Source organism: Hippopotamus amphibius, chromosome 6 (genome assembly GCF_030028045.1).
Source record: "Hippopotamus amphibius kiboko isolate mHipAmp2 chromosome 6, mHipAmp2.hap2, whole genome shotgun sequence".
In the NCBI taxonomy this organism is placed as follows: domain Eukaryota; kingdom Metazoa; phylum Chordata; class Mammalia; order Artiodactyla; family Hippopotamidae; genus Hippopotamus; species Hippopotamus amphibius.
In genome coordinates, this window is record NC_080191.1 from 109,630,209 (window position 1) to 109,642,969 (window position 12,761).

The 12,761-nt window shown below is 41.4% G+C and overlaps 1 protein-coding gene across 2 annotated transcripts in view; it reads left to right on the plus strand.

Moving 5' to 3' along the window:
- Nucleotides 1-2,000: 2,000 nt before the first annotated feature.
- Nucleotides 2,001-12,761, plus strand: part of LOC130856019 (ubiquitin-conjugating enzyme E2 E2) — a 429,172-nt gene continuing 418,411 nt past the window's right edge. For both annotated transcript variants that reach the window (XM_057740184.1, XM_057740183.1), the window contains exons 1-2: nucleotides 2,001-2,132; nucleotides 7,229-7,412. In XM_057740184.1, the coding sequence (XP_057596167.1) occupies nucleotides 7,237-7,412 (176 nt within the window). In that variant the 5' untranslated portion in view covers nucleotides 2,001-2,132; nucleotides 7,229-7,236. The remainder of the gene's footprint in view (nucleotides 2,133-7,228; nucleotides 7,413-12,761) is intronic.

Below are 12,761 nucleotides of genomic sequence, written 5' to 3' on the forward strand. Positions count from 1 at the left end.
ATGTCATATCCCAACCACCTACACAGTGCCTGGTACTCAATAAATATTCCTTGAATCAATGAAAAGGGTAACCCTGATTTGTATTATGATGCCCTTCTTAAACTCAGTGAAAAGTATATAGCAGTTAAAACATCTACAGATAAATGAAGTCCTGTAGCAACTACGGTTTCAGCATTTAAGCAGTGAAGCCTTTCCCAAACCTTTCATAAAGTTAGAAGCTGCCATTGCTGCATCCCTGGCCCCCAGCTGCCAATGACCAGGACTTAAAAGGCAACGTGGATAACTTTCTGTAATAGAAGAGTATTTTATTACATAATAGTCATTGTAAACAAACAGAAACCAACAGGATATTCACCTAAGAGTATACAAAAGAGTAGTTTGTTTGGAGAAAAACAGAGACCTAGGAAATGGGGATTCTGTCATCTATCCTCACCAGAGAGTTGCAAAACCTACTGAAACACAATCAATAAAATGAGAATATTAATAGACAAGGATTTCATGAGTTTAAAATGTTATGTACACATTTAAGGCAGTCTGTGAAATGCTTTAATTTGATCATATTCTAAGCATTCAAAAATACGATGCATTTTATGTCACCTTTTCCTACTAATATATCACACCATGTGAGAGATTGAGGTGGCTGTATAATTGATGACAAGCCCAGGATATGGTAATTTCTAATCCTCCAGTATATATTTTAGAGTTTAAGGGTAACTTGTTGATATTCTTGAGTGATACACAGAGTTGATACACAGAACACACGTTTTACTCAATGGTGATTCATGAAGCCTAGAAGCAATTTTCAGGGATGCTATACTGTAATGGTCAATTCCTGAAGAAGGCATTTGATAAAAGACGTTCAGTTCTAGACATACCTACGGATCTCCTGTCCTCTGGGGTCTTATCACTGCTTGAGTTGCTCTGGACCCTGCGAGGCTGTCTTTAGCCCTGCTGGGCGGTAGACTTTGTCCACAGACACTGACAGCTCCAGGGTCTCTATATAGGAGATGTTTAGGGGCGGCAGTGACGATCGATTGGTAAGAGGAGCTGGGCTGGAGGTGGAGGTGGGGGAAATTCTGTGGAAGCTGAGTTTGCATAGCAGACACAGGTTTTTATTTCTTAATGGTTATTTGGGTTGAAGATTATAGGTGAGCCTAAGGTTTCCTCGGGTCACCCACAGCACTGCTCTTGTTCGCACACCCTGGAAGTGGACCTTACAGCAGCATCCCAGCTCCACTCTCTCCCCAGCATCCCAGAGACCAATGGTGAATGGTCGGGAGCTCTCGGCTCCCACACTCTGGGCCCCGGCGAGCCGAAGACAGAAGGACCTTCGTGCTGTAAGCCGGCTGAAGAGTGTGACTTAGCCTGGGCGGACTTCCCAGGCCATCGCGAAGTTTTCCGTCCTGGGTGCACGTGGACCCCACGCGTCCGAGTTGTGGTTAGTGTGTCAACAGGGTCAGTTCAGCAGCCGCTTCGAGAAAGCTTGGAGGCCAGTGTGAAGCCAGGGCCGCGGCGGCTGGGGGCAAGACGCCACCCCCGCCTGGCCTCAGGGCACCCCGCGGCCCCCGCCCCCGGCCGGCGTGTCCCTTTAACGCGCGTGCCCGTCAAGGTCCCAGCGTCCCCTCCCTCCGGCCCGCCCGGCAGCCTCCGTTTCCCTCCCCGCTCCCGGTCCCGGCCACCCCTTCTCCATGGGACGCCCCTCGCCCACCCCCGCCGCGGCCCGCTCGCGGGACTCGGCTGTCACTTCACTTTCCCGCGCCGCCTCCCCGCCCCCTCGCCGGGCCGCGGGGGGACCCCGCCGTGCGCGCGCCCGCCACCGCCCCCTCGCGGCCGCGCGCCCGCGGAGGAGGGGCGGAGCGGGGAGGGGGCGGGGAGGCGCGCGGCGCGGCGCGGCGCGGCGGGTCGACGTGGGGCTCGCGCTCTCGCGGTCTCTCCCGGGCGGGCGCCCGGGCACGCGCAGTCGCGGGCGCGCGCGCGGACGGCCGGGCGGCGGCGGCGGCGGCGGCGGCGGCTCCTCACGGAGGCGGTGGCTCCACTTTCCAGGACTCAGGGGCGGCCACAGCGACAGCCGCGGGCAGCAACCTTGGGAGCCGGAGCTGGAACGGCCGGGGGCGGCGACGGCGGCGCCGGGGGTGAGTGCGGGCGGGCGCGGTCGCGGCGGGGACAGGCGTGGCCGGGAGGTCCGGTGTGCGGTGCGCGGGTCCGGGCTCGGTGACCGGACGGTCCGCGGGGACAGCTCGTCCCCGGGGCCTCCTCAGCGCCCCCTTTTCCCCGCGCCTCCGCAGCCCCCTCTCCCCGGGCTGGGGCTCGAGCCCGCGACCTGCGCGGACGCCCCTCCCTCAGGTACCCTCCGGGCCCCCGCCCCGGTCCCCCGCCGCCCTCGGCGCCGCCCGCGCCCCGGTTCCCTCCCCGCGTCCCGTGTGCCCCCGTCCCCGTGTCCCCTCCCGCGAGCCTCCTGCCCCGGTTTCTCGCCCTTTCCACCCCTCCCCCTCCTCCCCATCCACCCCCCACCCCCGCCTCTTCCCTCCCTGCCCATCCTCTACCCTCTTCCGTTCTCGGTTCCCCATCCCTCGCCACCCTCCCGGCCCCTTGCCTCTGCAGCCGCATCCTGGAACTAAGTCTTTGCAAAAGTACAGGATAAATGTCACGGTGGAAAGTGCCCGGCTCGATCTTTTGCTGTTTTCCCTAATTGCATAATTGCTGCACATGATGTCGCTCTGGGCGAGTGCCGGGTCTGGCCCCCCCGGGGCCCGCCTGGAGACCCGGTGGGGTGTGTTTGTGTTTGCCCTGGTGTGGAGTGTGTGTTGTCTTGGTCTTTTGTGAAGCCTAGCGCTTGTCACAGTTTGGAGCCGAAGCCCATTTTTCTCCAGCCTCTTCTCTGCAGCCCCCACTGGCCTGGTTCGAAACTGGATTCCACCCCCCCTCCCCTTCTCCCCCTCCTCTCTCTTCTGTCTTAATGTTTTGATCCTTTTGCCCTTTACCATTTCTAATGAAGATAAAGCGTAGCTTCTTGTGGTTTTTTTTTTTTTCCCACGACCGGCCAGAAATGTCCAATCTATCTTCCCTTAAGGAAATTAAGGCCGCTTTAGAAAGCCCTCATCCTGTGCTCCGTGGCTGTTAGACCTATTTGCATGTTTTCAAGATTCATCGTTTTGCATTGTGTATTCTTGAGCGTCTACTCAAATATTTCTATTTAAAAGTGCAAAAGGAAATGCTAGGGTTTACCTAAGAGTATCTCGCCTTTCAGAAAGATTTTAAGTTCTTCTTAGTTTTTTTTTTTAAATCCCTGATTCTTGAAAAAGTGTTTCTGAATAGGTCTGGATCTGGAAATCTAAGTATTTGTGTTTGCTCAATTTGGATGCTCCTTGAGTTTTGCATGTGGGCTGATGCCAGTGAGGGAGGATTTTCACATAATGTCATACCCTCATTATACAAAGGTGCTCCCCTCCAGAACATAGCACCTTTTCCTCAAAACTTGGCTGTTGCACTGTTATTTCCTGCATAAATATCTTTGCAGGTAAGTGAAAAGCTGGCTATTGCTAGATATTCTGCTTATAATATATTTTACCTTTTAGAAAAGTTTAGAAACGTGAGTGGGAAGACAAATAGCAAGAAATAAGATGACAGAATTAAGTGTTTTCCTTTTGTAAAAGCTCAAAGGAACACTTGCTTTTGCAATTTTATACCATGAGGTACAGTTATAAGGCTTATCTGGACAGTAATCTGGATTTATGACGTGACTATGGTTGTTTTTGTTATCAGTAATATTTATAACCAAATCATCTCATTTTTATGGAACACATGCGCTTCATTTCATATGTTGCTAATTTTCAGGACTGTAATTTACAACATAGAGTATGTAGCTAATACAGGTTTAGGTAATTTGTGTGTTGAAGTAAGAACAGTATCTAAACTCTTAATAGAACATGTATTTGAGGAAAGTCTGTTTTACTGTTTTATGTTTGGAAACCAAGTTTTACTTTGAGTACAAAGTAAAGATATAAATTTAAGTATCTTAATATCTTTGAAACTGTCGTGGAAGAGCAGCTCTATGTTTATACCTGTGGGATTCAGGTTTATCTTCACTCTAGATTAGGTAATTGGATCAAATTAGCTATTTAGGAATTAATCTTAAAAGATAATTGTAAACTGCTGATTTAGAAGATAACAGAGTTTCTTTAGAGAGACAAAACACCAGTCTTATAACTAAAATGCTCATAGACTGTTTTTTTCTTCATAAAAATTAGTTGCCACCTAAGTAGTGCAATAGTTTTTCCCCATACTTTTTCTGTAAGCGGCATTCAAAAACCAAAACCAACAGGACTTACCCGTACTCTTGATATTTGAAAAAGATATGAAAACTTTGTTTCTAAAAGTTCCTGTAGTGGTTACTAGTGGCCTTAGGCAAATTTATCATCTGTAGGTTAAGATTTGGATGAAATAAGGCATCTTAGGTCAAAAGTGGAAATAATCTTTTTTCCTTATTGTGAAACTATTGAAATTATACATCTATTTGGGTATTTTAATAGTTTTCTAGTGAGACTGATTTTAGTCTTCTGATATTCTAGAGCAGTTTATGAAATTTAGGTTTCAGATTATAGCTCCGATTATATCATTGAGTAGTCTTTTAAGTAATTATATATACTCATGGCATTATTAGATATTGTGTAATTACAAATAAATAAGAATGTTAAGAAGAATGTGTAGCTTTATGGCTAATGTAATACACAACCGAAATTCTAGGCAAAGTTTATTAAACCAAAGCTGGAGCTTCAGTAAAAAAAGAATTTTATTTCATTTAGGTTTCCATATATTTATCATATAATGGGTTGCTTTTGGTTTAAGATTATAAAATGATTTCTCACTCATTTCACATATCTCAGAATATTGCCAGCAGCATTTTGCTGTATCTGAGGGCCTTTCCCTGAGAATATTCTTTCTTACTCCCATGTACATCTGCTCTAAGATACTCTTACGTACATACTTACAAGGTTTTAAACTTATATTTTTTTCCTAAAAGAAGTAAGCTGAAAAAAAAATCAGTGTTAAATCCAAGGATGAGAATTTAAGTGAAATAAAAATGAAAAAAAAAAAAAGCAAGAAATATGTTAGGACTGTCAGAGCTAGATGTGAAACATACTGATGTAAAATTTCAGGGTTCTATTAAGTGACTTTAGTGCTCATAAAAGATGTCACAACTGTGGAGACTGATGCTCTCCATTTACAGGGCAGGTAGCAAAGCAGTCAGATTTGCCCGTATGTTTCAGAGCTGCTTGGACAGACCTAATTTTGTTTGGCATGGGGGAAGGGACTGAGGATGAGGGGTGGTGGCTTTGTGTTTGTGTGTTGTCTTATTGGAGACATTCAGGATTTTCGATTGATCTTCCCGATTCCTCCATTCTCTTGTAGTGCTTTTTGGTTTGTCTTACCATACAGATTTCAGCCACTTAAAGGTCTGTATTATGAAATCACTTTGATTTAGAGTAAGCTACAAGTTAAATCTTTGGTGATGATGAATTTTAATCATGGTCATCTAGCTATACATTTGGACCAATTATAGTAATAAAAAACCGTGCTTTATTTGAAGTATCTTTCTTTTACATATTAATTCTTATTCTCGATCTATCAAAGACAGTTTTATTTCAAGTCCTAATTTGATTGAGTAACATAGTATCTTTTTCAAAAGGAGTTTGTCCTATTTATCTGTGATTCTTAAAGGTATATTTTGTGTTGTTAATGTCACTTTTTAAAGGTAGTTTTGTGTTTTAAAGAAGAGGTGCCTCAGAAGGTAGCTGTACCACCTCAAGTGGTTATGAGGGGACAGTAACATGGTCAGAGTCTGGGCATGGGTTTTGTCAGTTTGGTTTTGGATTTATCAGTAAACTCTAAGCTAGTTGGGTCACAAGGGATGTATTCATGGTAATCAACCTCAGAAACTGATTATGACAGAACAACATTTGGGAAGAGAGGACTGTTATATTTTGTGTGTTATCTAGGTTGTAACAGCTTGCGGGTGTACCAAGGTATCGAGGAAACTGAGTTGCTAATCAGAGTTGCTTGACGAGTATGAACTCAGGGCAAAGGGAATTTGAAAGCCTTGAGGGTTATTTCATCCAGACTGTGGAAAAAAAGAATCCTTCAATGTCTCCATGCAGGCTTCGTCTCCATGCAGGCTTCATCTCCTGTGAAACGTGGTGGTTTGGTGTGTGGTGGGATCAGTGTTGGCACCCTCATACGGCTCAGTTTTTATTTAGAATCATGGAGGCCTCTCTGTTCTTCTGTTATCACAAAGGTTACTTAAAACAGTTGACTGGTTTAGAGGGTTTTAACCTTAGCCCAGCCGGAAGGATGTATTCATGTAATATTGATGCAGGAGTGTGCCCCATTCCTCTGTTCCTGTGGCTGTTTTTACTAACCTCCCTTACAGCACTTAGCAAGTCGACTTACCCAGTGGATCAGGTTTCTCATGCTTGTGGGACCAAAGGGCCTAGCACAGTGCCTGGTGGGGAGTAGACCCTCATTTTTTCTTTTTTGAGTAACAGATTTATTGCCCTGTAATTCACATACGGTAAAACTCACTCTTTTAAAATGTGTAACTAAGTGGTTTTTAGAATAGAGTTGTATGCCATCACCATTATCTAATTTAAGAACATTTTCACCCAAAAGGAAACTTTGCACCTATTAGCTTTGTACCTTTCCCATTCTTCCCTCACTCCCAGCCTCTGGCAGTCTTTTACTGACTTTTCTGTCTCTGTGGATTTGCTTATTCTGGATGTTTCATGTAAATGGAATCTTGCAGTTTGTGGTCCTTTGTGACTGGCTCTTTCGCTTAGCACAATGTTTTCAAAGTTCATCCATGTTGTAGCATGTAGATACTATACTTCGTTCCTTTCTGTGGCTGAATCCATTGTTTGGATATATCACATTTGGTTTATCTGTTCATCAGTTAGTGGACATTTGAGTTGTTGCCTTTTTTTGGTTCTATGAATAATGTTGCTATGAACGTTTTGGGTATATATTTTGTATGTTTTCATTTCTCTCAGTACATTTTGAATGGATGAAAGAAAAGTTTTGGCAACTCCCAAAGTTTTTTTGTAAAGTGACCAAGTCATTCATTTTATAGTGAGCTTTCCTTGGTTCCTCTAAGGTTCACTTTCTCTCTGTTCTTGAGGTACCTTACTGCAGTCCTCCCACAACTGAATAAATGATTTCTGACTCTTTAATCCAGGATCTAAAATGTCCACTGAGGCACAAAGAGTTGATGACAGTCCAAGCACTAGTGGAGGAAGTTCTGATGGAGACCAGCGTGAAAGTGTCCAGCAAGAGCCAGAAAGAGAACAAGTTCAGCCCAAGAAAAAGGAGGGAAAAATATCCAGCAAAACAGCTGCTAAATTGTCAACTAGTGCTAAAAGGTACCTCAATTATTGTCACCTCTTTGGTTTTAGTATCAATTTATCATCGTAAGTTCTATCTTTCTCTTGCATTTAATCATTTTTCTGGAATGTGGACCATGAAGTTCATGGACTTTTCTTTCTTCTTCAAGATTATTTCTTTTTCATGGTTTTAATTGTATGCAGTATGAACTTTTTGGTATTTAAAGTCAGTTAAACAGCGTGGCAAATTTATGAAGTACATATCCATTGTGTGTGTTTATGTTTTGTTAGGTGAATATGTATAGGAAAATGCACGTAGAAGTGTGATGATTTGATTTATGGTTCCTTGACCATTAATATTTTATTCTGTTCAGTAGTAGAGAACAATGAATGGGAGTCTACTGAAATAGTTATTGGATGCTAGTATATTTTCTGCTACTCTGTTAGTAAAGCGAGAAATGCAGGATAGTAACCAGTGCATCTTGGTTTCATTATAGCAGGCAGTGGTTCAGTCTCGATATAGATTTTCTGCAGAGAATAGCTAGATCTGGAAGGAAGATATTTGAGTGATTCTCTATTGCCACATCAATTGCTTATGATGATTGGCATGTCATTGGACTCAGCAGACAAATCTGCTTTAATATTGTTACATCGTAGAATATCTCTTGGTAAATAATTTAAAGGTGAATTTAATTTAGTAGAATCTTTCCTGGTCCTGGGATGTACTGTTCTTGTTTTAATACCCTTTTTATATCAAATCAGAAGTGTAAATAAAAGCAGTGTAAATTTTAGGCATAATGGAATGTCTGAATGTTGAATAATAGCTTTATGTGTTACTGGGTAGTGTGGATTAGGGGGAACCCGTACCAAAGACCATAAACCATGTGGGCTAGTGGATCTTGTTTCTCTCTGGCCTAGTCAATCCACAGGATTGGGAAGAACCTTATCAGGCTCCCTGGCGGACCTGACTTCCTAGGGAGAGGTGTTAGAGTGATGGTGCGTAGTCAGCAGCCCATTCTAAGGGACTAGGGTAGTCAGGTTCCCTTTTCCGGAAGTGTGTTGCTAATCCCTGACCTCTGTTGAAAGAGCCACGTGAAAGTCACGTGAAAGTCAGGTAGCCTTGAACTTTTTTTTTTTTTTTTTGGCACACAGGCTTAGTTGCTCTGTGGCATGTGGGATCTTCCTGGAGCAGGGATCAAACCCGTGTCCCCTGCATTGGCAGGCGGGTTCTCAACCACTGCGCCACCTAGGAAGCCCTGGTAGCCTTGAACTTTAAACCTTCGAACCTGTATACTCGAACATGCTATCGTGGGGAGAGGGTTCAGTTTATTTCTGCTGTCACGCTGCAGATCCAGAGGGCCTCAGCTGGTGGACCTGGTCGCAACACAGAATTCCCTGATGCGGGGAAATGGGTGTGGAGTTAGAGAGCGGATAAGGAAGATGGGGATGGAGAAAAGAGGATATTTAGTTGAAAGAGAGGAAGTGGGTGTGGGTGAGTAAGACATACTCAAGCACAGATTGTGGCCCATGTAAATGAGGAAACTCTAATTCAGTCAGTGTCTGATTGGCACATAATAGGAATTGGTATTCCTGCATTGGTGAAAGTAAGAAGTATCTTTTGAATTGCTTCCTGGCTGAAAAAAAATCCCCCCATTGGCAAATTTATTCTTGTGAATCTGATTTTCAAACTGTGATAGATGACCTTCCTCTAGATGGTTTCTGGTGGTTTACGGGAGAGTGTCTGAAGTGACTTAGTCATTTACATTTTGTTTTAAATATAAAAATGCTGCTTCACTGCTAATTTTTTAAGTTAAACCCAAAACTAAAAGCTTCATTCTTCTCCTTTCCTTTTCCCCAGTTTAGTTGATAGTGGAGTTAATTTTGTCCCCCACCCCTCATCTCTGCTTAAGTTCTAACAACTGAGGAAAAAAATTGGGACTTACATGTATCTTTTTAATTCACCATAGTGCCTAGCATAGTAGGATCACAGTATTTATTTACTGGCTGCCTTAGATCTTGAGTTTGTTGTAGGGGTTGGATCTTCCTTGGAGATTAGAATCCCAGTACTAATGTGTTCGGAAGATCAAAGCTAAAGCAGTTTCAAAATAAAATTCTAGCTTCTTATTATTGATAAATGATTTTTATTCAGAAAACGATTTTCATTCAGATGAGACGTCTTTTCCAAATAGTTCATTTTGTGAGAGAGAATTAATCAGCAATGCAGAGCTTAGACTCGAGAGACAGGGTCCGGGTTTGATTCTAGGTTCTGGCATTTAGTTGCTCTGTGATATTAGGTACATAATTTAACATTTCTAAGCCTCAGCTTTCCCCTCTGTAAAATGGAGATAATAGTGGCCCCATCCTCACAGGGCTGTCATGAGGACGAAATGTGATAAAGCATTTGTTTGGCACATAGTCAGGTTTCATACGCTGATGCTGCCAGTTAAAGTCTACAGTGATGCTTTTCCAAGTCCATTTGATAAACTTTAGGAAAATGAGGTATATGTTAACCTCTGAGGACTTAATACTATTTGTTAAACTAGAAAAGCTCAGATTTTACAGTAACTCAAGAAAAGTATTGATACTTTGCACATAGGTATTTAATTGCGTAAAATGTAATGTAATTGTAGAGTTAGTAATTCGGTGTAGGAACATGCTTTCTTGAAAAACAAATCTCAGTTTTCCGGTATTACAGAAAAGTATTGTTGGATACAGAAAATGTTATGTGGGAAATTTGTTTATTTATTTACTTATTTAGCCATGCTGTGCAGCTCGTGGGATCTTATAGTTCCCTGACCAAAGATCAAACCTGGGTCCTCAGCAGTGAAAGCACAGAATTGTCACCACTGGACCGCCAGGGAATTCCCAAGAATTTTATTTAAACTATGGTATAAGTTAATTTCTGTCTTTTTCAGTGTTAAGAAGGAGATTTTAGTTATTTCTTTGATGCATTTTTGCTCTTCTTTGCTGTGAATTTGTTTCTTAAAAATTGGCATGCTCTTATCACGGTGTAGTCTCTTGATGATGTCGATAACATTCTTGGTATATTTGTTATACATCTAATCATATTTGTTTTGTATATATATTTGTCATATTTGTAGTTGGACTATGTCTGCAGTGGCAGATTTTGATGTTTTCATTAGATGGACTAGTCACTTCAAGAAAACATCTATTTTGAGCTCTTCATTGAATTGACTGTACTGCTTTATTCACATGTTGACACGTCTGTAAATGTGAATTTTAAATCACATTTATTTCATACTACCTTTGTTCAGAGTGGACATTGTGATTTCATTGGATATGATATAATACGGTCCTAGGAATGATATTTGGCTTTTAGACTCCAAATTTTTGTTACGTTGAAAGGTTGATTTCAGTGTACACGTATTCCAGTGTGAACTTTTATTATATGGGCTCATCTAAGTTTGTTTTCCACATGAGAATGAAGTAATACTCTTTATAGATAATCTTTTGTAATTATTGTATTTTCTTGAATCTGAATGTGCATTTAAAAACTTTTTAATGTTCCTGAAATCAGGATGCATCTTACAGTTCATGTGCACAGTTATTAACTTAGGGTGTCTTAAAAATCAGTGTTCTTTTGGAATCACAGGTACATAGTATGTATCACCATTCAGAATTAAACTCTAGGTTTATGATTCAGTACTTGCAGTGGCTCTGTGTTTTCTAGGTTAATTTAGAGACTACTTGGAGACTGAAGAAATTTTAGTCATTAGTTGCATGATGTTTTCTTCTTGAGAAAGAGTTCATTTTGGAGGGTTTTGAGGTATGCAGACCACAGGGGAATATAGAAAGTCATCTAAGTGAATGAAGGTTTTTAAAAATAACTGTGAAGCAAATACTTTTGTGAATCCCCACGTCCATATATTCATGTTCTACTTGGCCCTGAGTGAGTTACTGAATTTTCTTTAACCTAAAATATGTGTTTGTGTTTTAAACATGTCAGTACCTATGCACTGCTTCACTTTCTGAACGGTTAGTCCAATATGTTGGTGTTAAAATGAGTGTTTCATATCATTTCTATTTTCGTATAATTTTGGTGCCATTTTCTTCAAGTCTGAATGAATCATGAGTGTCCCCCGCCACCCCTCTCACCTTTCTTTTTCACAGGTGACAGCCACTTGCAATACTCTTCCCATTCCTGGAACTTTCAGGGTATTAGGTAAAGTCTTACGAACTGAAATTTAGTCTGTATTTTGCTTCTGACTCATCTCAGTAACCACGTGCAGTTGCTGATTTCTGTGTCATAACAACCAAGGAAGTGGTGCTGCTGGACAGAAATTCAAGATTTAGGGAATTGTCTAGTTGATTTGTGTCTAAAGAAATAATTTTTTCTTGAAAGTTCTGATAATAGAGAGGAGAGGTCTTTTTATTTGTTTGACTTAGCAAGATAATTGCTTGTCTTCTCACCTTACTAGTGTACAGTAGCCTTAGTTCCCTAAATGGGAACTGATAAAATGGTACTACTTAGAGAATTCTGTAAGATTTATTTAATTCACTTTTAATAGCCTAAGATCATCATGTAAAATGTACACTGTAAGTGTGAATTATTGATGCTTTTTCATTTTTCCTCACCCTAAGGGACAGTGCCTGAAATAGCTACCTTCCTTACCCCACTTGTCAAGACTGAGAAACTTAATACATACCATGATCACAACTTTTGAGATAGAATTGAATTGCTGTCATTGAAAACAGCAGGACATCTTACAACCGTTTAAATAGCAATTCTTGGTATAATCTTTTCTGTCAAGAGAAATACAGCCATTCTTTGGTAGCAGTGGCTCAAAATATATTTTAATATATTGACTCACTGCTCAGAATTGTCGAGTTTATCAGTAAATTGCTTTTTGTATCGAATAATTAGATTTAGAGTTATAGACGTCTGGAGGGGTTTCAAATTCCATTATAGAAGTCTGTGACAAAATTATGACATCAGTTTTTTTTAAACCAAAAGGGGCAGTGTAAGTATAAAGCAAGATGAGTTATTTGAAAAATCCCAAAGAAGTTCTTTTATGTTAAAAATAGTTTCCTTTGACAGTTTAAGCATACTCGTTTGAATGCCTGTTCTTTTGGTCCTCTTAGTTTAAAAACAAAACTATGTATATGTGTATACACACACATATATATATGTATGTATATGTACATAATGGAATCACTTTGCTGTACACTTGAAACTAACACAATATTGTAAATCAGCTATATTAAGTAGAAAATTTTATAAAAATTATTCATGTTTCTGGTAACAAATTAACTAGCACAGAGACATTTTTAATGAAAAGCAACAGTTTTCTGTTGAAACACTCTCCCTATCCCAATTCCATTCCTTAACTGTCTCTGGTTTGTCCTTCTAATGGTTTTCTGCATAAC